The following is a 22700-nucleotide window of genomic DNA, read 5'->3' as shown; positions in this document are numbered from 1 at the left end:
TGAAATCTTCTCATACTTCATTTCAAGAGTACTCAATGTTTCTTTTGCTTGATACATAGAATTTGGAATTTCATTAGGACTTGGTAACATGTCACGAACTAATGTCAACAACTCAGTGAAACTTCTATCGCTCCATCCAAATTTTGCTTTCAAATTATATAACTTCACCAATGCAGATATTTTGGTAAAGTTTTTAAAATTTGAATATAATGGTTTCTTCGCACCACGAAATAGCACCTCGAAATTTTGTGGATTTTCATCAGAGTAATCATATGCAGCCTAAAACATCCCTATTGTGTCATCAAAATCGTCATCCTCAACTTCTTCTAGTGCACTAGCAGACATACTTTCAATATTTCTCTTAATCTGTGGTGATTCACCATGTCAAATCCATGTCTTATAGCTTTGATTGATACCATAAACAAATAAGTGATCTCTTACTACATTCACAATTTGAGACTTTGCGTCCACACACTTTAAACATGGACAACAAATGACATTTGATCTTTTTGAATGTCGTAATCCATTTCCAATGAACATTTCAACCCCTAAACTATACTCGATTGACATTCTATTTTTTATCGTCCACGACTTATCCATGTTTAAATTTATGAAAGTTTAATCTACAAAAAAAACATAATGGTTAAGCTTGTGTACTTTGTCGGGTTCTTAAGAAGTAAAATAAGAATAATTAAAAAACAAAGGGTTGATAAGGTGGGGTGTATAAAGTGGTAGTTAGTAAACATGGAAGGTTATGAGGGGCATAGAAACAGAGTGTATCGAATTAATTAAATTAGTGAAAAGGAAGCAGTTGTTTTTGAAATATAAATACACAATAGAAAAAGACTTTATTTAGATCGGTTGACCTCCAATGCAAAAATCCATATTCTCATATTTGTACTTGTACTTATTAGTTCCTCAAGAAATCATACCCCAAGCCCTTCCCTGATTTTTCCTCCTTCCGTATTCAATTTCTTCTTCAATCAAATTTGCCCTCTCCATTTTCCATTTTCTGGATCTTCTCCCTCGAACAAACAAGATAGTCCCCTTTCCTTCCCTTCAGTTCACTTCTCATCTAAAACTAGTTCTTTTTTTTATTTCATTCATGCAACAGGGCACACCAGAGAAAGAGAAAATAAAGTCGTAGATAAAACAACCCAAACTCAAATCAGAAGGAACGAGAAGTTACCGAACTAGAAGAAGATGAAAACGAGTGAATACGAGGAAAGAGAAGAGAAGGAAGAACAGAACCTTCGATGTTGTCATTGTTGCCAAATATATTCGCTCCGTACCGCCGAGTTCAAGCTCGTCGCCGCAGATTGTCGCTTTCTGCCGTCAGAAAATCGCTCCTCACCGTTGGATCGTCGCTTGCGCCGTAGTACGTGGCCGTTCGCTCCCCTTCCCATGGTAAAGGAGCGGGTTCACAATGACGGTAGAGAGGGTTTCGCGCAGCAAAGGGAGGTGGGAGGCAAAAAATTATCGAAAGGGCTAACTAGAGGAATGACTATAAAGAATAATACATTTTGAAAAATGGCCAAAAGTATCAAATATTGTGATAGTGGCTAATTTACTGTTATGATCCAATTCCTAATTTTATTTATGACAGATATGCCCTTGAAACAAAATGGCCAAAACTATTGTACGATTTTACATATTATTTGAGACAAATATACCCTCAAACAAAAAGGTAATCCATTAGCTTGATTTTAGGAAATTTATAAGCAACTATACCTAAAAAAAGTAGATAATAGTTTAAGAAGACCAAATATACAAAATCGATATTTAAAAAATTAACTTGGATTATTTTGATTTGATTCTTTGAAATTCTAAATAAATAAAAAATACACAATTTGAAAGATGAACTATGAACTTAGTAAAGATTTTATTCAAGTTATTTTGAGAATGTAATTTAGTATTAAAATATTCAAAATTACTAAAAAAAAGTTGGCGATGTAATACTAAACAATGTATTTTAGGGTTTAAAAAATGAAGGAGGTAGTAAAAATTGGTATATCGGGAGACTAAAAATGGAGGTTTTGTAATCATACCATATCACGAAAATCGTTTTTCCTCCAAAAAATGAACAACCGTCTTTCATTGTGTGTCTTCATCATCGGATATATGTTCACCATTAGTGCATGTCTTGTTGATGGAGTTTCTGAGGTATATGCAAGCGGATTTCTTGAATATAATTTTTGCGGTGTGCTAGATTTTGTAGAAGACAACATTGAGCCTACACATCAAAAGAAGATCTAATAGATGTTGTTTTTATACTAAAACGTTGTTTTTTTTATAATTCCTAACATATTTACCTTTTTCTTGGGATTTTTTGTTGGAGATGTAGTTGAAATCTTAGACTTAAGGTTTAAAATGTCGTTGTTTTAATATTGTTTAGATATGTCATATTTTTTTAGAAAACCTATATGGTTTAAACAACCCTAAATCTTTCTTTTAAAACTATATGTTGGGTATATATTGGGTAAATCTAATCTAATGTTATTTAGGAACCCTATCAATGCAAATGTTTCAAATAAATACAAAGTTGAACATATTCCTAATGACCATGGAAACAAAGAGCTTTCTCATCGCTGAACATATTCATCAGTAAATGAATCTTCTTTACACAATATAGGCACTAAATAAATACAAAAAGCCAATGTTCAAAGATAATGGTTTCTATAGCCAATGTTCAAAGATAGTATCTACAACTGTTTTTGGACAAGGATAACCCAGTCAAAAGGTCATCTACTCTATAGAATCCTATATCTACCCCGTCGTATTGACATCTCTTACTTATTTTGTGAGATAGGATAGAAACTTACTCACTTCCCTTTCTCAATAAACATTCTTTCAAAATCTTGATGTATTCATTTCAAAAGTCGTAGTTTAATAATTCAATGTCTTCTTTATTTTGGGTAATTCTTTAGCGTCTTATAATATGTTGAAACCCGTCTTCTTCCTCATGTAGATATGGTTAAAGGCAAGGCAATTGGCCCCTATTTTTTACTTTAATTATGGTTTGTTTCTTAAGTTTTTAGGTGTCTTTCAGGAGACTTCTTCCGCTGAGAAATCAAAGTCACAGAATTCAAGAGATTTAGGGGTGAAAATGCCTCCTTCAGTGGGTCAAAACGACAGTTTTGCTGGAAAGACATGTTCAGGAAGTTACCACTGGTTGTAAAGTCTTTTACATGTGTATGTACAGTTAAGAATATCAAATTCAAATTGGTTGCTCTATACTTGGACTTCGGACTGATGGTCATTGATCGGGTATATATAAAATGACATATGCAATATATCAATAAAAAACGCGAAGAAACAAAATAATCAGAATTTTCAAACCAATTAGTTATGTTTGTTAAAAAGAAATTAATAATATTTTAAACTAATTTGAATGATATAGGTAGATTTGGTGGTTTCAATTTTATGGAAAGATTTTAGGGATTATGTAGATTTTGTAGTTAAGGTGGTTTCAATATTAAGTCAATAACATTTTGGTGGGGAAAGATTTTAGGGGTTTCGTTTGAACATTGATGTGTAACGTGAATGAATAAAATGGAGAAATGCTGCAAAGGCACTATGGCATGAAATGTGTGGAGAGGTAAATATGTAATTATACATCTCTCATCAATTTTAGGAAATCAAATTTGGTCATATATGCAATTTAGAAAAACTTTGGCTATTTTTCTTAACGATAACCTGTGCGTAGCCGTTCCTAAGGATTTCCCAAAATTAAAGTTAGGGTTAAAATGGGCCACTTTCCTTGTCAGGCCTGGCCCACATTTAAAATAAAACTTACAATGGTGGATTAGGCCCAACATGGATACTTAAAAAAATAAAAAATTAAAATTGGCTCGTTTTTACCTTGTCCGACATGGTTTCCTCCGTGTTTTTCTTGTCTGACATCATTTCCTCCGTGTTTCTTTTTTATCCGACATTAAAACCAAGATTTGTTCCAGTGGACCAACAAAACTATTTATTGATTTCTATCTTTAATGCAATGTTTTACTTATATATGTAATAGGATATATATTCTTCAAAAAGCAATTTAAAAAGTCTATAGCATATAAATAATATTGTGGATGTCTTCTTACCTTTAGTAACATAGGTAATCAAAACTTGCTGTCTAATAATCATAAATGATATGACTGAAATTGGTCAATGGAAATATGTCAGTATGAATTATATATCGCACATACATCTTTTAAAAGATCGGGTTGTGGGAATTTGATCTTTATTCATAAATTGATTAAATGAAATATAAATATATCATGCATGTGCAACTTAATATTAATATTGAATGAATTATATATGGACTTTTACACGAAAGTCGTTTCTTTTGATTCATGAAAATAACTTGATATTGTGGGAAATATATATATATATATATATATATATTTTGCCCATCGGAGCATTGCTCAATTGATTTAGACACATATCTTCGATAAAAAATCTTGAATTCGAATCTCCACTTGTAGTACAAAAAACCAACCTTTTTGGAGACACAGTCAAATGAATGGTTGAGTAAGTTTTGTAAGTGCTCATTTATCATATTTCAATAACGGCTAAAAATAAAATCAATATTTGACACTTGTGAAGTGAAATGGTGCACAAATTGATATGTTCATGCATCAATAAATAAGGATTCTTAAAAGAGGGAGCTTAGATGATTTCGAAAGATATTGATTTCTCTTCCTCCTCTTTTTATTATTATTATTTTTTATTAAAACGAGTGTTTTTATCAAAGGTATTAGAGTATTATCGTCGACGGCCCAAAGAATGGTCACTCAAAGACATTTACATAGATTATGAATACATTTTCATGTTAATATTAACATTCTTGCCATCTTAACTAGTGAATTTTCGAGCTCAATTAATTAGAATTGTTAACATTTAATGTAAGTTAACTCAAATTGTAAGTTTGATTCTTTTAGTTTTTGAATTTGTCTAGTCCAAGACCTAGTTTAGGAAGTTGTTAAGGTTATGTTTGGTATAGTCAAGTCAACTAGGTAGGTTGCTATTCTTATGGCTAGTGGAGTAGTTGCTTTTTATGTGGAATTAGTTGAGTCTATTTTTAGACCTAGAGTTTGTATAAATATGTAGTATCATTGAATGAAACTTACACTTCCCCACTTTCTCATTTCTCTCTCAATAATAAGAACTACAGTGGTATCAGAGCCTTAAATTCTTAAGGGATCTATGAGTGAGGATTAGTGAAATATTACCGAGAGAAACTAAGTGATACACCTGTGAGAGTTTTGTCCAATGGAGTTAGGATCAAACAATTTTTCTTCACTGGCTCCACCTGTGGTTGATGGTGAAAACTATCAAGCATGGGCAATTAGAATACAAGCCTACATGGAGGTTTGTGATTACTGGGAAGCAATTGAGCAAGATTATGAAATTGCTCAACTTCCTGATAATCCAATAATGCATCAGATCAAGACTCACAAGGAGAGGGTCAGCAGGAAGACAAAGGCTCGAGCTTGCCTATATGCAGCTGTGTCTCCCGCCATATTCAACAGAATTATGGCATTGAAGTCAGCAAAGGAGATCTGAGAGTTCCTCAAAAGTGAGTATGAAGGTGATGAGAGGATTAAAGGCATGAAGGTGTTGAATTTGGTGAGAGAATTCGAGAGAATGCAGATGAAGGATTCTGAGTCCATCAAAGCGTACTCAGACAAGTTGATCGGGATTGCTAAGAAGGCAAGAGCATTAGGAACTGATCTATCTGACAATAGATTGGTTCAGAAGATTTTGGTTTCAGTACCTAAGAGATATGAAGCAACCATTGCTTCCTTAGAGAATACTAAATACCTCTCCAAACTCAAAGTGATAGAAGTTGTGAGTGCTTTGCAAGCACAGGAGCAGAGGAGGTTGATGACAAGAAGGAAACATGAAAGGGGCACTGAAAGCTAGAATGTAGTAGGGAGAAGGTGGAAGAGAGAAGAAGTGGAAGGGAAGAAGGCGAGTGGCAGTAGTAGCTCAGAATTTGCTGCAAAGGATGTTGGTAGTGTATGCAAGCACTGCGGTAAGCACAACCATCCACACTTTAGATGCTGGAGAAGGCCAGATGTGAAGTGTAGAAGGTGTAATTTATTAGGACACATTGAACGATTTTGTAAAGGTGCCAAGACCCAACAACAAGGAGGAGCACATGCTGCAGTACAGCAAGAAGAAGATCAACTCTTTGTGGCCACCTGTTTCTCATCAGCCAATCAATGTGATGGTTGGTTGGTTGATAGTGGGTGTACCAATCATATGACAAGTGACAATGGGTTGTTCAAGGACCTTGACAAGTCATTTAAGTCAAGGGTGAAGATAGGAAATGGTGAGTATCTAGACGTGAAAGGGAAGGGCACAGTGTCAATAGAGAGTTGTGTTGGAACAAAGTTGATTAATAAAGTGTTGTTTGTTCCTGAGATTGATCAAAACCTGTTAAGCGTTGGTCAACTAGTAGATAAGGGATTTAAAGTGTTGTTTGAAGACGGGAAGTGCCTCATTTCTGATTCTAGTGGGATGAGTTGTTCAGAATAAAGATGCAGCACAAGAGCTTTTCATTAGATCCATCGAGAAGGAGTAAATAGCTTTCAAGTGTCAAGTGAATGACACTAAGTTATGGCACAAGAGGTTGGGGCATTTTCATCAGAAGGGGTTGCAGTATCTGCAGAAAAATGAGATGGCAATAGGAGTACCGGTTTTGGAGGAGCTGAAAACAAACTGCAGAGCTTGTCTGACAGGGAAGCAAACAAGATTGCCATTCAAAAAGTCAGTTTGGAAAGCAACCGAGAAGCTACAGCTCATCCACACTGATTTGTGTAGACCTCAACCAACTCTTTCACTGAATGGTAGTAGGTATTTCATTATCTTTATTGATGATTATACTCGGATGTGTTGGATATATTTCATGAAGCAAAAATCTGAGCAGCTGGAGTGTTTCTAAAGTTTAAAAGATGGGTTGAGAATCAAAGTGGCTATAAGATTCAAGTGGTGAGGACCGACAATGGGACTGAATATACATCACAAAGGTTTAATTCCTTCTGTGAAGAAGTTGGGATAGAACATCAACTCACTGCTCCATATTCTCCACAACAAAATAGAGTTAGTGAAAGGAAGAACAGGTGTATTATGGAGATGACAAGATGCTTGTTGCATGAGAAGACTTTGTCAAAGGAGTTTTGGGCTGAAGCAGCAAACACAACAGTCTTTCTATTGAATAGACTACCTACAAGGGTCTTGGAGAAGAAGACCCCCTATGAAGCTTGGTTTGATACTAAACCAAAATTGACAAATTTGAAGGTGTTCGGTTGTTTGTGTTATTTCCATGTTCCATAGGTGAAGAGAGACAAGTTGAGTGAGAAGGCAGAACCAGGAATCTTTGTAGGCTATAACATGGTGTCCAAAGCTTACAAGATCTATCAACTTCACACAAAGAAGATGGTGATTAGTAGAGACGTTCAATTTTTGGAGGATGAGGAGTGAGGTTGGACAAAAGAAGCAAAGGCAAAGCAACAAGAAGTCTCTCTAGATCCTGATGAACTAGTTGATGATAATCTAGTGAGAGGGACTAGACTACTGACTGAGGTGTATGAAAGAAGCAGCGTAGCTGTGTTGGAGCTTGCAGGGTTTGTAGAAGCTCAAAAAGATCAAAAGTGGATGGAGGCAATGAATGAGAAGCTGAGAATGATAGAGAAGAACAAGACATGAGAGCTAGTGGAGAAGCCTACTGATAGAAAGGTGATTGGAGTCAAATGGGTTTTCAAGACTAAATTAAATCCAGATGGCTCTGTGAACAAGCTCAAGGCCAGGTTAGTAGTGAAAGGGTATGCACAAGTCTGAGGAGTTGATTTCTCTAAGACTTTTGCACTGGTTGCAAGAATGGAAACAATCAGGATGCTACTGGCTTTGTCAGCTCAGCATGGATGGAAGGTGTATCAACTAGATGTGAAGTCAGAATTCCTAAATGGAGTGTTAGAAGAATAGATCTACGTTGAGCAACCAGATGGGTTCATCACACCAAGACAAGAGCAGAAGGTTTATTTACTGAAGAAGGCTCTCTATGGGTTGAAGCAAGCTCCTCGGGCATGGTACAGCAAGATGGATGATTACTTGCTGATCTTGGGTTTTGTGAAGAGTCTGAGTGAATCCACACTCTATGTGAAGAAAGCAGGTACTACTATTGTGATTGTATCTCTTTATGTAGATGACTTGCTGGTGACAGGAAGTGATAATAATCAGATAGAGGTGTTCAAGCAAGAAATGATGAAGGTGTTCGAGATGGTCGATCTAGGTCTGATGCATTACTTCCTAGGCATGGAGATTCAGCAAGGACAAAATGAAGTGTTTCTCTGTCAGAAGAAGTACATGAGAGAGATATTGAAGAGGTTCAATATGGAGGAGTGTAAGAGTGTGAACACTCCGATGGTTCAGAAGGAGAAGTTGCAGAAGGATGATGAGGAGGATCCTACAGACGAGAATGTGTACAGAAGTCTAGTTGGATGTCTCATGTATCTCACATCCACTAAGCCTGACATCATGTACACTGTCAGTGTCTTATCTAGATTTCTTCACTGTGCAAGCAAGAATCATATGGTTGCTGGAAAGCGGGTTTTGAGATATCTTAAAGGTACACTATCTTTTGGGATAAAATACAATAAAGTTGGAAAATTTTGAGTTGCAGGGTTACTCAGATAGTGATTGGGCTGGGTCATTAGATGATATGAAGAGCACATCTGGCTATTGTTTCACTTTTGGATCAGGGTGTTTTTCATGATGTTCAAAAAAACAAGATATAGTGGCTTAGTCAACTGCAGAAGCTGAGTTCATTGCAGCAAAAGCAGCAGTCAACCAAGCTGTTTGGTTGAAGAAGTTGATGCGTGACTTGCATCTAAAGAGACAATGATTAAACGACTAGGAGATACACGATGGGGATCACATTATGGTGATTTATTGAGTATTCTTACGATGTTTTCATTAGTAGTTGATGTAATTGAGATAATTGTACAAGGTGATCAAATTTAGAACAAAAATATGAAGCATAGATTCTATTAAGTTCAATCGAATCATTCAACTTCGTTTCTCATATGCATTTTATGAAAATAATCTTAGGAATCACAAATGATTTGTCTCAAGCATTACAAAGAAAAGACAAAGACATTGTGAATGCCATGAATCTAGTCACAATTTATAAATAAAGATTGCAAACAATGAAGGAGTCTGGTTGGGATTCATTGTTAGATCAAGTTTCTACTTTCAGTAATAAACATGATATTCAAGTTCTTGACATGGATGATATATTCTTGATTCGAGGACGACGAGAATGAAAATCTTAACCAGTTACAAATATTCATCATTATCGTGTTGAAGTTTTTTATGCAGGCATTGATATGCAGATTCAAGAGTTGAGTAACTGTTTTATAGAAACAAGTAAGTTGCTTCTATGTGTGGCATGTTTAAATCCGAGTGATTCATTTGCTGCTTTTGACAGAGAAAAACTTAATCGTCTTGTTCAATTTTATCCTAGAGGCTTAGGCTTTTCAGGCAATGAACTATCTGTGCTTGATGATCAACTTCAGAATTACATTATTGAGGTGTGCTCAAATATTGAGTTTATTGAATTTAGAAGCATCAGTAATCTTGTAGTAAAAATGGTCATGACAAATAGAGATAAGGTATATCTATTAGTTTATCGATTACTCACCTTGGCATTGATTTAACCTGTTGCAACAGCTACTGTAGAGAGATGTGAAGACTCGGTTGCATAATCGAATGAGAGATCAGTGGATGAACGATTGTCTCATAACATATATTGAGAAAATTTTATTTGATAAGTTAGATAATAATGTTATTATGGATCGATTTCAGAACATGAAAACTCGTCGAGGACAATTGTAATGTTATTAAATTAGTTCATTTATGAGAATCTATAAACATTTGAATATTTTTTTATCATTTTTATATGTATTGTGTGCCCCCTGGATGAAATTTATAGATCCCCCCTGGAGAAGGATACTTTGAATTTTGTCGAGGCTACTAGTAAACTGTTGTCAGATGAAAGAAAAAGGTGTACTTCACATGAAGATTCAAAAGTGGTAGCTAGCAATTGAAAGTAGAAGAAAGACTTCAAGCAAAAGAAAGCTTGTTGCTGTTGATATAGACAATCTAGGCACGTGAGGAAAGATTGTCCAAACAGATTCGGTTCGTTAAAGATCTCTAGCCGGATGCTGACGTGTTCCCCTCGTTAGGGGAGATGATGATTAGTTCCTTTAAGAGAGATAGAATTCATCATCATGTTATGTCCGTTTTACCAAGATAGAGGATGTGATGTTAGCGGTTCCACAAGTTTACACATGGCAATGGCTTAGCGGTTATGCAAAGTGTGTGTGGTGGAAGTTATGTTGATGATGAAAAACTTCTAGGTGAGCCAAGTAGATGGAAGTTGCACTGTAAATTTCAGCACGGTTTATCGACATGTGACAAGGAAGAAAAATCGTGGAAGGCGACATTCCAAGTGGTATACTTTTATGGTAGAGTAAGTTATAATTCTCTGAATTGAGAATTATGATTGTCGATAAAGACAATGTGTGCAGTACAAGTTTTGAATTCTTCAATATCTTACCAAGGTGGAATCTGTTGGATTTTGGCAAAATATTATAATATTGAGTTGTCTCACATCGGAAAGGTACAAGGAGGATAAAAGGAGCCAATGGCCTTGGATTTTATTCATTTCAATAGAAATACTTTAAACATGGTATATCAACTCTAGTGTTTTTTGTAATTGGGGTCGAGGAGAGAAATTTATATGATTATAATAATTTTTCACATAGTGGATTTTCTTTTACGAGACGTAGTTTTTCTCCGGTTTGAAGTTTTCCACGTTAATTCTTGTGTTTATTTATTTTCTTGTTTTCTTTAAATTTCTCAGATATTTTTTGCTTATTCCTTGAATAGAAGTAGGGGGTTTTTCCCATTTAAATATGCACATACATAGCATAACTTAAAACATAATATTATGCAATATATTTAATTATGTGCATATAATAACATTAAAATTTTGAAAACTAAAACAGAATAAAAAAACCTTGGAGTCAAGAACTCCAGCATAATAAAAAAATTAAAACATTTAGCACAGAGAAAATTCAGTAACACAAAAAAAACACATAAGCTTTCCACCAAAATAACAGAAAACCTTAAAGGTGGAAAAAATTATGCTTAAAAACAAAAAGCATCAACATGCCAGCAATGAAAGCAAATGAGATGGAAAACATAGATAAACATGACTCTGATACCAAATGTTAGATAAAATTGAAAGATTTTACATATCTCCAGCTATAACAATTAAATTTAGAAACCAATTAAAAGAAGACCACACTCTTGCCAGCCTAACCAATGCTTTAATCCGTATCTTGATGGAAAACATAGTATTCTTTTGTTAAGCTAGAGACCCTAAGTTTTCTGTAAAAACCTCTCTATACATTCTTCTTCCACTGAGAAGAATAAGATGGAATAAAAAGACTTTTCAAAACATAACCATATAACAACTCATAACTTGAGGAAGATATTTTTGGGTAGTGGGCCAATAACAAACAATAGAAGTCCAATTAAAATAAAAAAATAATAAAACAATAAATATATATATATATGAAATTGAACGACTTACAGACAGTGTCAATAAGATCAACAGAAATTCGAGAACGTGTTGGTAAAACAACATTAATGTGAGAAGCCAAGAAAAAGGGACCTCTGATGACATATACGGTCAGAAGTCTCGAAATCAATGATCCATGTATTCGAATGATCAGTAGTAAAAGAAGAGAACACTAAGAAATACGTACCTGCAACATGAGATACTGTAGGTGTTATGTTCTCTAATCTTGTAGTCTAAAGGTGAGATTGAAGCATCTCCATTAATTGCGAATATTGGCTAGAGCTCAAGCTGTTGAAGAATGTAGATTAATAGACTAAGGACTAGGAGTTGGTAGATGAAGAAGTGTCAATACTCTTTTCGGAAATTTGATTAGCAACAACAGTGGCATTCAGTAGAGATGAACAACCAGCAGTAGAATTATGAGTACGATATCCTAGTGGACTATGGCGGATCCAGGAATTTCGTCCAGGGGGCATAATACATATAAAAAACGTGGTACGATAAAAAATATTCAAAATGTTTATAGGTTCTCATAAATGAAATAATTTAATAACATTACAATTGTCCTCTACGAGTTTTCATGTTCTGAAGTCGATCCATGATAACATTATTATCTAACTTATCACATAAATATTTCTCAATATATGCTATGAGATAATTGTTCATCCACTAATCTCCCATCCGATTACGCCAACCGAGTCTTCACGATCTTCATGGTAGAAAACGTTCTCTCTACAGTAGCTGTTGCAACAGGTTAAATCAATGCCAAGATGAGTAATTGATAAACTAATGGATATACCTTATCTCTATTTGTCATGACCATTTTTCCTGCAAGATCACTAATGCTTCTAAGTTCAACAAGCTCAATATTTGAGCACACCTAAATAATGTAATTTTGAAATTAATCATCAAGCAAAGACAATTCAATGACTTAAAAGCCTCTAGGATAAAATTGAACAAGACGATTAAGTTTTTCTCTGTCAAAAGCAGCAACTGAATCACTCGGATTTAAACACGCCATGCATAGAAGCAACTTATTACTTGTTTCTGTAAAACGGTTACTCAACTCTTGAATCCGCATATCAATGCCTGCATAAAAAACCTCAACACGATAATGATGAATATTTGTAACTGGTTGAAATTTTCACCCTTATCGTCCTCGAATGAAGAACATATCATCCATGTCAAGAACTTGAATATCATGTTTATTACAGAAAGTAGAAACTTGATCTAACAATGAATCCCAACCAAACTCCCTCATTGTTTGCAATCTTTATTTATAAATTGTGACTAGATTCATGGCATCCACAATGTGTTTGTCTTTTCTTTGTAATGCTTGAGACAAATCATCTGTGATTCCTAAGATTATTTTCATAAAATGCATATGAAAAACGAAGTTGAATGATTCGATTGAACTTAATAAAATCTCTACTTCATAGTTTTGTTCTAGATTTGATCCACCTTGTACAATTGTCTCAAGTACAACAAAACTATTGATGAAAACATCGTAAGAATACTCAATAAAGCACCATAATTTGATCCTCATCGTGTATCTTCTGGTCGTTTAATCATTGTCTCTTGATTTAACCCTTGGCCACTTGATAGTTCACCACTATCCAAAGTTTCAAAAATTGACATACTATTTTTTTCTCGTAGAATATCACGACACTTTGCTGATGCCTCAATAACATTCACTACATTTGTAACAATAAAAAAAGACCAGCAGTTTCCACATTATTTTTTCAGTAGCAGTAAGAGCTAATAGAAGCTGATGAGAAAAATAATGAATGTAAAAAGCACATTCATTTTATTTCAAAATAAGTGCTTTCAATCCATTAAATTCACCTTGCATATTACTTGCTTCATCATATCCTTGTCCTCGCAAACTATCAATACTTAACCCATGTTGAGAAAAAAATTCATCAATAGCTCCATTAAGTGTTAGAGCATTTGTATTAGTGACATTTATAATTCCAACAAATATTTCAATCACATGACCTTTGTCCACATATCGTAGAACGACTGACATTTGCTCCTTTGAAGATATGTCTTTGGATTCATCAATCAAATAGAAAATAACCTATCACCCATATCTCTTATAACTGCATTCACAATTTCTACTGTAACAGAATTGATAATATCTTTTTGAACATTAGGTGCAATCAGTTTCAAATTGTCTGGAGCATTTTTCAAAGTAACAGACTCTGTATCCTTGTTGTTATTGCATAGCCATCATAAAAGTTTAAGAAAACTACCTTGATTTTTTTTAATAATCTGTCTCATCATGCCATTTATAATTCCAACCAATCTTTCAATCACATGACCTTTGTCCACATATCATAGAACAACTGATATTTTCTCTTTTGAAGATACGTCTTTGGATTCATTAATCAAAATAGAAAATAACTTATCACCCATATCCTTATAACTACATTCACAATTTCTATGAATTCACAATATCTTTTTTAATATCAGGGGCAATCAATTTCAAATTGTCTGGAGCATTTTTCAAAGTAACAGTCTCTATATCCTTGTTGTGGTTACATAGCCATCATAAAAGTTCAAGAAAACTACCTTGATTTTTTTAATAATCTGTCTCATCATGCCCACGAAATGGAAGCCCTTGTCGTAATAAAAACTTAATACAATCAATTGATGCACCTAATCGAGTTTGATATTCAAATCGTATTTAATTTGACATCCTATTAAAAAACATCTCAATATATTGCTTATGTTTTAAAAGGGCCTCACATTTAACCCAAGATTCATTGTGTGAACTATTAGGACCACCGACATGAGTTTGCAATTTCTCTTTTTCCTTCCAATTAGAATACCCTTCACCAACAAAATGATCTCACCTCCTTATTGTCACCAACTTCTGGTTTGAACAAGTACCAACATAAACAAAATGTAGAATCCTTTGAAATACTATATTCTAACAAATTGGGATATTCACTAATTGGATTAAATCGTCTTGACTTTGATCCAAATTTACTGAATGGAAAAGTATGATTCGCGGCTGACATGGACCTTTTTGTAAATAAGCTCTACAAACTTGGTCTTGAATATTATAATTGTAATAAGAAATTTTAGGTCTTAGATCTACAGGTAATTCTTCTAAACTGGCTTCTATATCAGACCTATCAAAATTAGTATTACTATTCTTCTTTGGAGATGATGACTCATCCCTATTGATTTCAAGTTAAATCTAAAAAATAATTAGTAGGGAAAATATTCAAGAATTAAAACATAAATTTAACAATCATAAAAACTAAACAAAAATTTATGAGTCATAAAAACTAAAGTAGTAGCCTAAAAATAATTGAAAATTTACCTGATAATTGTATATTCTGGCTTTATGACAAAAAACCCATCATTCAAATATAACTATAAAATTAATAAACAAAAAGATTCAACAACCTCTACAACTTTTATACAAATAAGTATAAAAAATAATTGATACCTTCTCGTGGAGATTTATACTAATTCAATAGTCGATAGCATTAACCCCACACATGGAAGTACTTTCAAGGTACGAAATTTACCATCCGACCATTCAAAATTTTTGTAAACAAATCTATAATAATATAATTAATGAAATTTCAAGGGGCACGTGAATCCACCCCAACCTTATCAATTAGTTTACAACTTTTACCTTTCTCTTTCATCAATTAACGAGACTCGTATAATTTTTTTATTAATTGTTCTACAATTTTAGTCTTTATTTGTTTATCTATATTACTAATCATATTTCTTCTAATAAAAAATTATTATAAAATAATAAATATTCCTATTTAATTTATTAATTATTTAATTTTACTTGTCGCAACGTCCTCGCGACGCGGAGTCGCCACCAATCATCTACGAGGTGTGATTGGTCACCTATTTAAAAACTTGGTCTGTGAAAAAGGTGTTAGCACTCTACAAACACCCGTTCGAAAACGGTACCACATTTTATCATAAATTATCCTTGGTCCAAGGAAAAAAATATTTTTGTGTTTTAATTGAAATGTCCCATGTTATATTAATTCACACCTTGTTATAAGATTTACTTGCGACACGAGTGATGACATTTCAACGTCTCACTAACCTACCACCACCTTGGGATATAAGCTATGTTCCTTTATAAAATACAAATTTTGTATTTTTGAATTTTGTTAAAAAAAAAAATTCTAAAGGAAATCTTTTATTTAAAATAATCTTTTATCCAAACATCTTACCACTCTTCCAACATCCTAAGATGTAAACATTGAATTCTTTTACTAAAACAAACATTTTAATTTATTTTTTTAAACTAAAAAAAATCTACGAATTTTGTTAAATTAAAACAAAAAATAAATAACTTTATTTATTTATTTCGAAATTAACAAGATTATTTAAAAGAAAAGAAAACTTTTATTTAAAAATAAAGTCAAATTTACTTTAACAAAACTTATTTGCTAAAAAAACTAATTTTTTGTTAAGATTCTTTTCAAAACCATAACCAACAAATCATTAAAAGAAAATTTTTTAAAAATGAGATTTTATTCTAAAATACTCTGTTTTTATCTCCTCCTTTTTTAAAACCTTGCAACAGAAGATTCTTTTTTAATTAAAAAAATAAAACAAAGTTGACACAAAAATAGTAAACCTTGTAAAAAAATCATTTTAAATAAAAACTATCTCTTAAACTTTGAATCCAAATTTAAAAGAATTCAAATTTTTTTAAACAAGAATTATTTTATAAAACTCATATTTTTTCAACGTATTTTAACCAAAATTTTAAAGTAAAATCTTTTATTAAAATAAAATTAAGTTTATATTTATTTCATTTAAAAAAAATCTTCTTTATTAGGAAAAGAAAACCTTTTTATTTTAAAACAAATTTTAAAATATCAAAATCCTTATTTTATTTTCAAAAACTTATTTACAATTAATTTAAAAGATTTTTTTTACTTAAAAAAATGGTTTCTTATTAAAAACATTTTTTTTCCAAAAAATTAAAAAACTTTATTTAAAAAATAATCTTTTTGGAAAAACAAAACAATGTGTTTCAAATTAAAATCATGATTTCCAAAGCCAATTTTTCCTTATTTAAAAAAAAAAAAGTTCTTTCCAACGTATTTTTTAAAACACACTATCGGGAGGAAGATCGTCGGAGTGCCAGCAGGCTTGGAAGAAGTTGTGAAGAAGGTTGTTGCTGCGGGCTTGGAAGAAGTTGTGAAGAAGGTTGTTGCTGCTGTGTCGTTCTGTCGTTCGCGCCGTTCCCTTGCGTCGTCGGAGGTCGTGGGTATGAAAGAGAAAAGGTGGTGATGGTGGGATAAGAAAGGAGAAGAGATGAATTGGTGGTTATTGAGGAAAAAGATTGAGTTTTAGAGATGGAGGGAAGAAGATACAGTGATGAGTTTCTAACTCTCGGCCTCTGTCATGTTCCCTCTATTGCCCCCTTAAATACCAGAAAAAAAATAACGGTAATAGTGTGAGTCAAGTAAAACCAGAGAAAAAGAGGGAAGGGAAGTCGTTCGGTTTTGACGAAGGAAAAACGGGACGAGAAACAAATGTTTATTTTTAACCAAAACAGAATCTATTTTTTTTTAATTAAAAAAACTTTTATTTAAAACAAAATTATTTAACTAAAATCAAATCTTTTTATTTCTTTTATTTTAATATTAAATCAAATTCTTTAAAACAAAAATCTATTTTTTTAATTTAATTTAAACTTTAGCTTATAACCAATAATAAATAATCTTATAGTATTTTAAACCAAAATAATCAAAATAAAACTTAATAAAATAAAAATTAAATAATTAAAAAATAAAATTAAAATGAAGTCGGACCAAATACGGTGTCTACAGTTGTTATTAATAAATATCAATAAAATTGTTAAAATAGAATTCATTATTAGAACAATAAAATATAATAATATTTTATATTAACAATCGTTGTTCAATAATATCAATGAAACGAGTTCGAGTACAGGTTAAAAATAGAATTTTAGTCTTTAAGGGGCCGTTTGTTTCGTGGGAATCCAAGATTCTAGTGAGACGGGCATCTGCACGTTTGTTTTGTAGTACTGTAAGATACTTGGGTATCTCGAGATGTCTGAGTATCCTAGAATGCCCATACTAGAGGCATCGTACGAGTTGTTGATGCCCTTTTGAAACACGGGTTTCAAGATTCCCACGTCGAGTACATCCACTTTTTACATTTTTGCCTTCCATTTGTTTCTCCATATATTTTATTTCATCAATTTTTTTTAATTTTTCCTTAAAAATTCTTTTATTTTTATTTTTAAATTTATAATTAAAATAAATTGATATACTCGTCGTCTAATAAATAACTTTATGCTATGAAGTATTTATACATTAGATTTACATGTAAAATAAACTACAATTAAATTATATAATATCTCCATTTATTTTTAATATTTTCAAGGAATTTCATTATTAATAATATTTATTACCATAAATATATAATTGTAAAGCAAAATACTCCTAATATATTTCCTCTTAAAAAAATATAATATGATTATAGGATAAATAAATTTCGATAACATAATTTATATAATTGTCCTTTTAGAAAACTATTAAAGTTAGAAAATGAAACTTATATTAAATTAATAATTAATTAATTTGTTATCCAAAATAACATATAAAAAATAAAAATATTAAATTAATTCAAATAAATCTATTATATTAGATGAATTTATAAATTATATAAATATTTGTGAAGACATTTTTAGAAACATTCTATAAATTTGACACATTTTTTAGAATAAATCGTGCAAAACAAACGTAGCTATCTAAATATTCTTGGATATCCTTAAAAATCTACCTACATGATTATTTGAAGATACCGAATATCTAAAATTCCGAACATCTAAAATTCTAGATATCTCTAAATGCCGATCATCTACGTTCCCAAAAAACAAACAACACTTAAGTTTGAATACATATTTTTGGTCCTAACATAACACTGATGTGGAAGTTTGAAATACTAAGTGGCATTTGCTGATTATTTATTTTAAATGTAGTATTTGTACTTTTTTATTTACTATCAACAAAAAAGTATATTTTACCTAAAAAAATATTTACCATCAATCAAATAGTAATAAATAAATTAAAATTTATTGTTATTTTAATTAAAAATAATATTATCACAATTATTATATATGTAATAAGCTCAGAAATAAAAAAAAAATAGTATTCTAATGCATGTTATATATCTGATTTATATTACGACGCCAAAAAATTTTAGTAAACATCAATGAATTTTTTATTTCGATTCTGAAAAATCTTTAAAAAAATATAATATTCTTATTCTCGTTAATTTCATTTTGATTGCCTTCTCTTCTCCCAAACACTCTTTTTCGTTCTTTTTTCCATGGTGTTTTCAATTCATTCACGTGAAAATTTGTCATATTAATATTTGCATAAATAAAATAATAATTTACATGTCTTTTTAAATTATGAGAATACATGTAAATAAAGAAGCAAAGACGATGATTAACAATCTCAAAGTAATGGTTAGGCCAAGGGCAAAAGAACTATTCAAATATGGTACAATGGTTAGGCCAAAGCCAAAAAAGCCTTGTTAGGCCAAGGCAAAGAGAACCATTCAAATACCGTAAGATGCGTTTTACTTTCTGAAAATGTAGGTGTATCTTAGAGTGAGAGCATAGCATGAAAAAATGCATGCCAAAGAACCCAAATCGACCTATTAAGCACGAGTAAGCTAATATGTACCACAATAGTATTCAATATAGTATATTAGAATTTTGGGGGGACAAAATTCACATCAAATACCGAGCTAATTTCAAAATAATCTACAATAATCACATCTTAAACATATACCTCTAACCTCAAAATTTTCCCAAAAAGACTTATCATTTACCAATTACCATGGTTGACAATAACTTCTCCAAAATAATTAATAAGATGAACTCCACATCTATCAGACAACAATAAAATTTCTTAATGAGTTTTAGCTGTGGGGAAGATGAGAAAGTGGCTCATGAAGAAAGCAAACATTGGAGCATCTTTTGGCAAATTTGTTGGACCTCAATTGAAGGATCTATGGAAGATATACCTGAAAGCACATCTCTTGCTTCTAGTAGTCCTCCAGAAATACACTCCAAAATTGGATCTTCACTTGACATGAGAGATATCATCAGCTTAGCACCAGCTACCCTTTCCTGATGAACACAACAACAAAGAAAATCTCTATCCTCAATAGAATGAAAAATAAGCACCCGAGAAATGAGTGTTGTGATTATGATGACCAGAATAAAAGCAGCAGGCTGGAACTATTTTGGAGTGATTTCCAGAAGTAGGTTTGCTTTAAAAACAAAACTTCCAAAGAAATACCAAATATGCTTAGCAATTGTTCTTTAGGAGTTTTCTTTCCTCTTGTTTTTCTTTTATTCGATTTTATGGACAACCCAATTTTTAAATAATTGAAGTCATTACTCCAAGTACTCTTGTAAATAATGGTCTCTTGTAAACAACCTAAATATTACAAACAACAATCCTAATCTTTAAAAACAACTCCCCAAGGCCCTAATATTTTAGTGAGTTACGAGCAAACGTAAAAAATTTAAAATATCTGAAAAACACATGTTCGTTAGATAGAATTGACCATCAAACAGGTTAACAGTTGCATGACATTGTACGGTAAAAAGCAATCATATTTATATCCATTTCTATAATAGTAATTCACAAAAACTTTGAGTTGAATTGCAAGACAGAAGATAATGGTGATGATAATCAGATAGTGTCAAGGTGGGTTCAGTCTTGTTCTCATTTACGTCTAATTTTATACCTTTTCTGACCCCTTTTTGAGAGCATTTAATGAGACTCTGAAAATATCGTTAGCATAAGGCAGAATAGCCGACTTTAGATGGTATACGGCTGAAAAGATGACGCCGATACATGCAGCTCTAATATCTACCACTGTACTTGTTGCCTACAGCATTTGACACCATCATGAGAATCACAAAAAACGTTACTGGAAACACAAAAAAATCAATCAAAATCTTATTAATGGTAACTGAATAATAAAATAACCTCAACAAAACCGATGAGATGTGGCAGAATTTTCTGAGCAAATCGTTTCTTTTGAGAATCAGAAAGCTTCTGGCAGGCACTAATGAGTACATTTGCCATACAGAGGCGAAAGGTTAAAGGAGTTGAATTGTCAGATCTGTTGTCATCATTGCCGAAGTCATAGGTTGAAACTAGTTCTCTTGTACCATGTATTAATTTATGGATAACGTAACCGAGGATAGAATTTTGTAAGGTGGCATGCCCTGCACATTTAGGTCGTAAGGTCAAAAGTCCACAAGAATTGGTATACATTGCATTGAACAATCAGTCACCTTTCTTCCGATTAATGTCAATCTTCTCCAAATTGGAGCCGCTTGGAGCTTGTAGTTCAGCACATATCATCAAAGCCATACAATCAATACACCCATGTTGTGATTTGGAAACTGTTAAAAATAAAAACAAATAAACCAAGTCTCCTTTGATAACGATTTTGTTTTTAGTTCTTTGTTTTGAGAAATTATCCTTAATTTTTAGTAATTTCAAAGTAATTTTTAGTAGGTTGATGTTGAGATATCCATATATGAATTAAATTCACCCAATTCATCAGCTTAACTTTTAGGTTGAGTGGTGATTTATTCATACTTAATATCAAAAAAGGAGATTCTGTGTTCGAACTCCTGCATTGTTATGTCCTCCCCATTTATCATGATTTCCACTCGTTGGATCTTGTTGCAATTTTAAGCCCAAGTGGTGGGGCGGAGGAATGTTGAGATATCCATATATGAATTAAATTTATCCAATCCATCAAATTAAGCTTTTGGGTTTGATGGTGGTTTATTCATACTTAACCGTTCCTCACATTTCTTCCGAACACATTTCAATTCTTAGCCAAATTTCAAAAGAAAAACTAGATTTTAAAAATTACATTTTTAAGTCCTCGAAATTTGGCTTCAATATTGAATAATAAAACAAAGAAATACACAAGGTTAAGTACTATTTATACCAATTAATTTTCAAAAAACTGAAAAAATAAACGACACGAAAGGGTTACATCTAAGAGAACAGGATTACTGTATAGTTACAAAGAAGAAAAATCGGGATAAATTGTCAATTGTTAGGCACAAACCTTCATCCCCATTCTGAGACGGCCATGATAGAACCACTTCCAAGGTTTTTACGATTTCAAACATGTCAAAATGTGAAAGCTTCTGCTCACCTCTGACCTACAATCAAGAAGAAGTTGTATCCATTAGCTCTGGTAAGACTCCAAATAGATCATATTATGCACAGAACTTAATGCAAAAAATAATGCAACAGCTCTCAAAGCATGATGACAGGGACGGTGAATATTGACAGCAAATTGATTACCACAAGGGAGGTGCACATCGAGAAAAGGCAGGCTTTTATTGCTGGTATATTTTGAGAACCAGCAGCATCTTCTAGTATCAAGCTAACAAAAAGGATATAGCACCTAGAGAAAATAAAGGACGTCAGGAAAATTAGGACCAAAGTTATGATAGATTAGATAGCAAAACCATCATGTTAGCATTATATCGAATGTAGCTCTACTAATATTAATAGTTCCACGTGAATTCAAACCCATGGTTGTTACACACAAATAGACTCTTTTATGTCGAGATGAGACCATAGAATAATGTAAAATGGCACAATATTTTAAGTTTGGGAATCTTAAAGCATGCTGAACCATAATCAAACAGAAACGAAAAAGGTAAGTGCTAAGCCACAATATTCCCAAAAAGATGATGAGATGAAAGGTAAAATTAAGCAAAACAGATTTCTGAATAATTAAATAATGGATGCTTAATCATTTACAATATGATAGCAAGTAAATGTGTACTCAAGACACCATTGGCAGGAGACATTCAACATTTCCGTTGAACATGTTTGTCAAGATCACTTTCTTTGTTTTTTTTTTTCTTTTTTTTTTTTTAATTTTCTGTAATTTTTCATTAGTAGATAGGTTTCACTTCCTCATTTTAGAACATTTCTTTTTGGCAAAACTTCCCTTTCCT

General features: G+C 32.3%; 2 protein-coding genes and 2 pseudogenes across 2 annotated transcripts in view; 2 read left to right on the top strand and 2 right to left on the bottom strand.

The window, feature by feature from the left end:
• Positions 1–5601: 5601 nt before the first annotated feature.
• Positions 5602–6534, top strand: LOC111019554 (uncharacterized). The gene is made up of 2 exons (XM_088123821.1): positions 5602–5873; positions 5934–6534. The coding sequence occupies exons 1-2, from the start codon at positions 5602–5604 to the stop codon at positions 6532–6534; spliced, it is 873 nt and encodes a 290-aa protein (XP_087979947.1).
• Positions 6535–8895: 2361 nt separating this feature from the next.
• On the top strand, positions 8896–9891 carry LOC148213247 (uncharacterized; annotated as a pseudogene).
• Positions 9892–12329: 2438 nt separating this feature from the next.
• LOC111019556 (uncharacterized) lies at positions 12330–14670 on the bottom strand (annotated as a pseudogene).
• Positions 14671–19363: 4693 nt separating this feature from the next.
• The window catches only part of LOC111019538 (ARM repeat superfamily protein), a 55609-nt gene continuing 52272 nt past the window's right edge, over positions 19364–22700 (bottom strand). Inside the window, 7 exon segments of the mRNA XM_088124925.1 lie at positions 19364–19817; positions 20444–20587; positions 20689–20930; positions 21000–21110; positions 21794–21890; positions 22036–22125; positions 22127–22138. Coding sequence (XP_087981051.1) covers positions 19635–19817; positions 20444–20587; positions 20689–20930; positions 21000–21110; positions 21794–21890; positions 22036–22125; positions 22127–22138 — 879 coding nt within the window. The 3' untranslated portion in view covers positions 19364–19634.

This window comes from Momordica charantia (genome assembly GCF_013281855.1).
Source record: "Momordica charantia cultivar OHB3-1 chromosome 1 unlocalized genomic scaffold, Mcharantia_2.0 BLBB01000001.1, whole genome shotgun sequence".
Taxonomy (NCBI): domain Eukaryota; kingdom Viridiplantae; phylum Streptophyta; class Magnoliopsida; order Cucurbitales; family Cucurbitaceae; genus Momordica; species Momordica charantia.
Note: the sequence above shows the minus strand (reverse complement) of the source record. Positions and strands in the feature narration are given on the sequence as shown.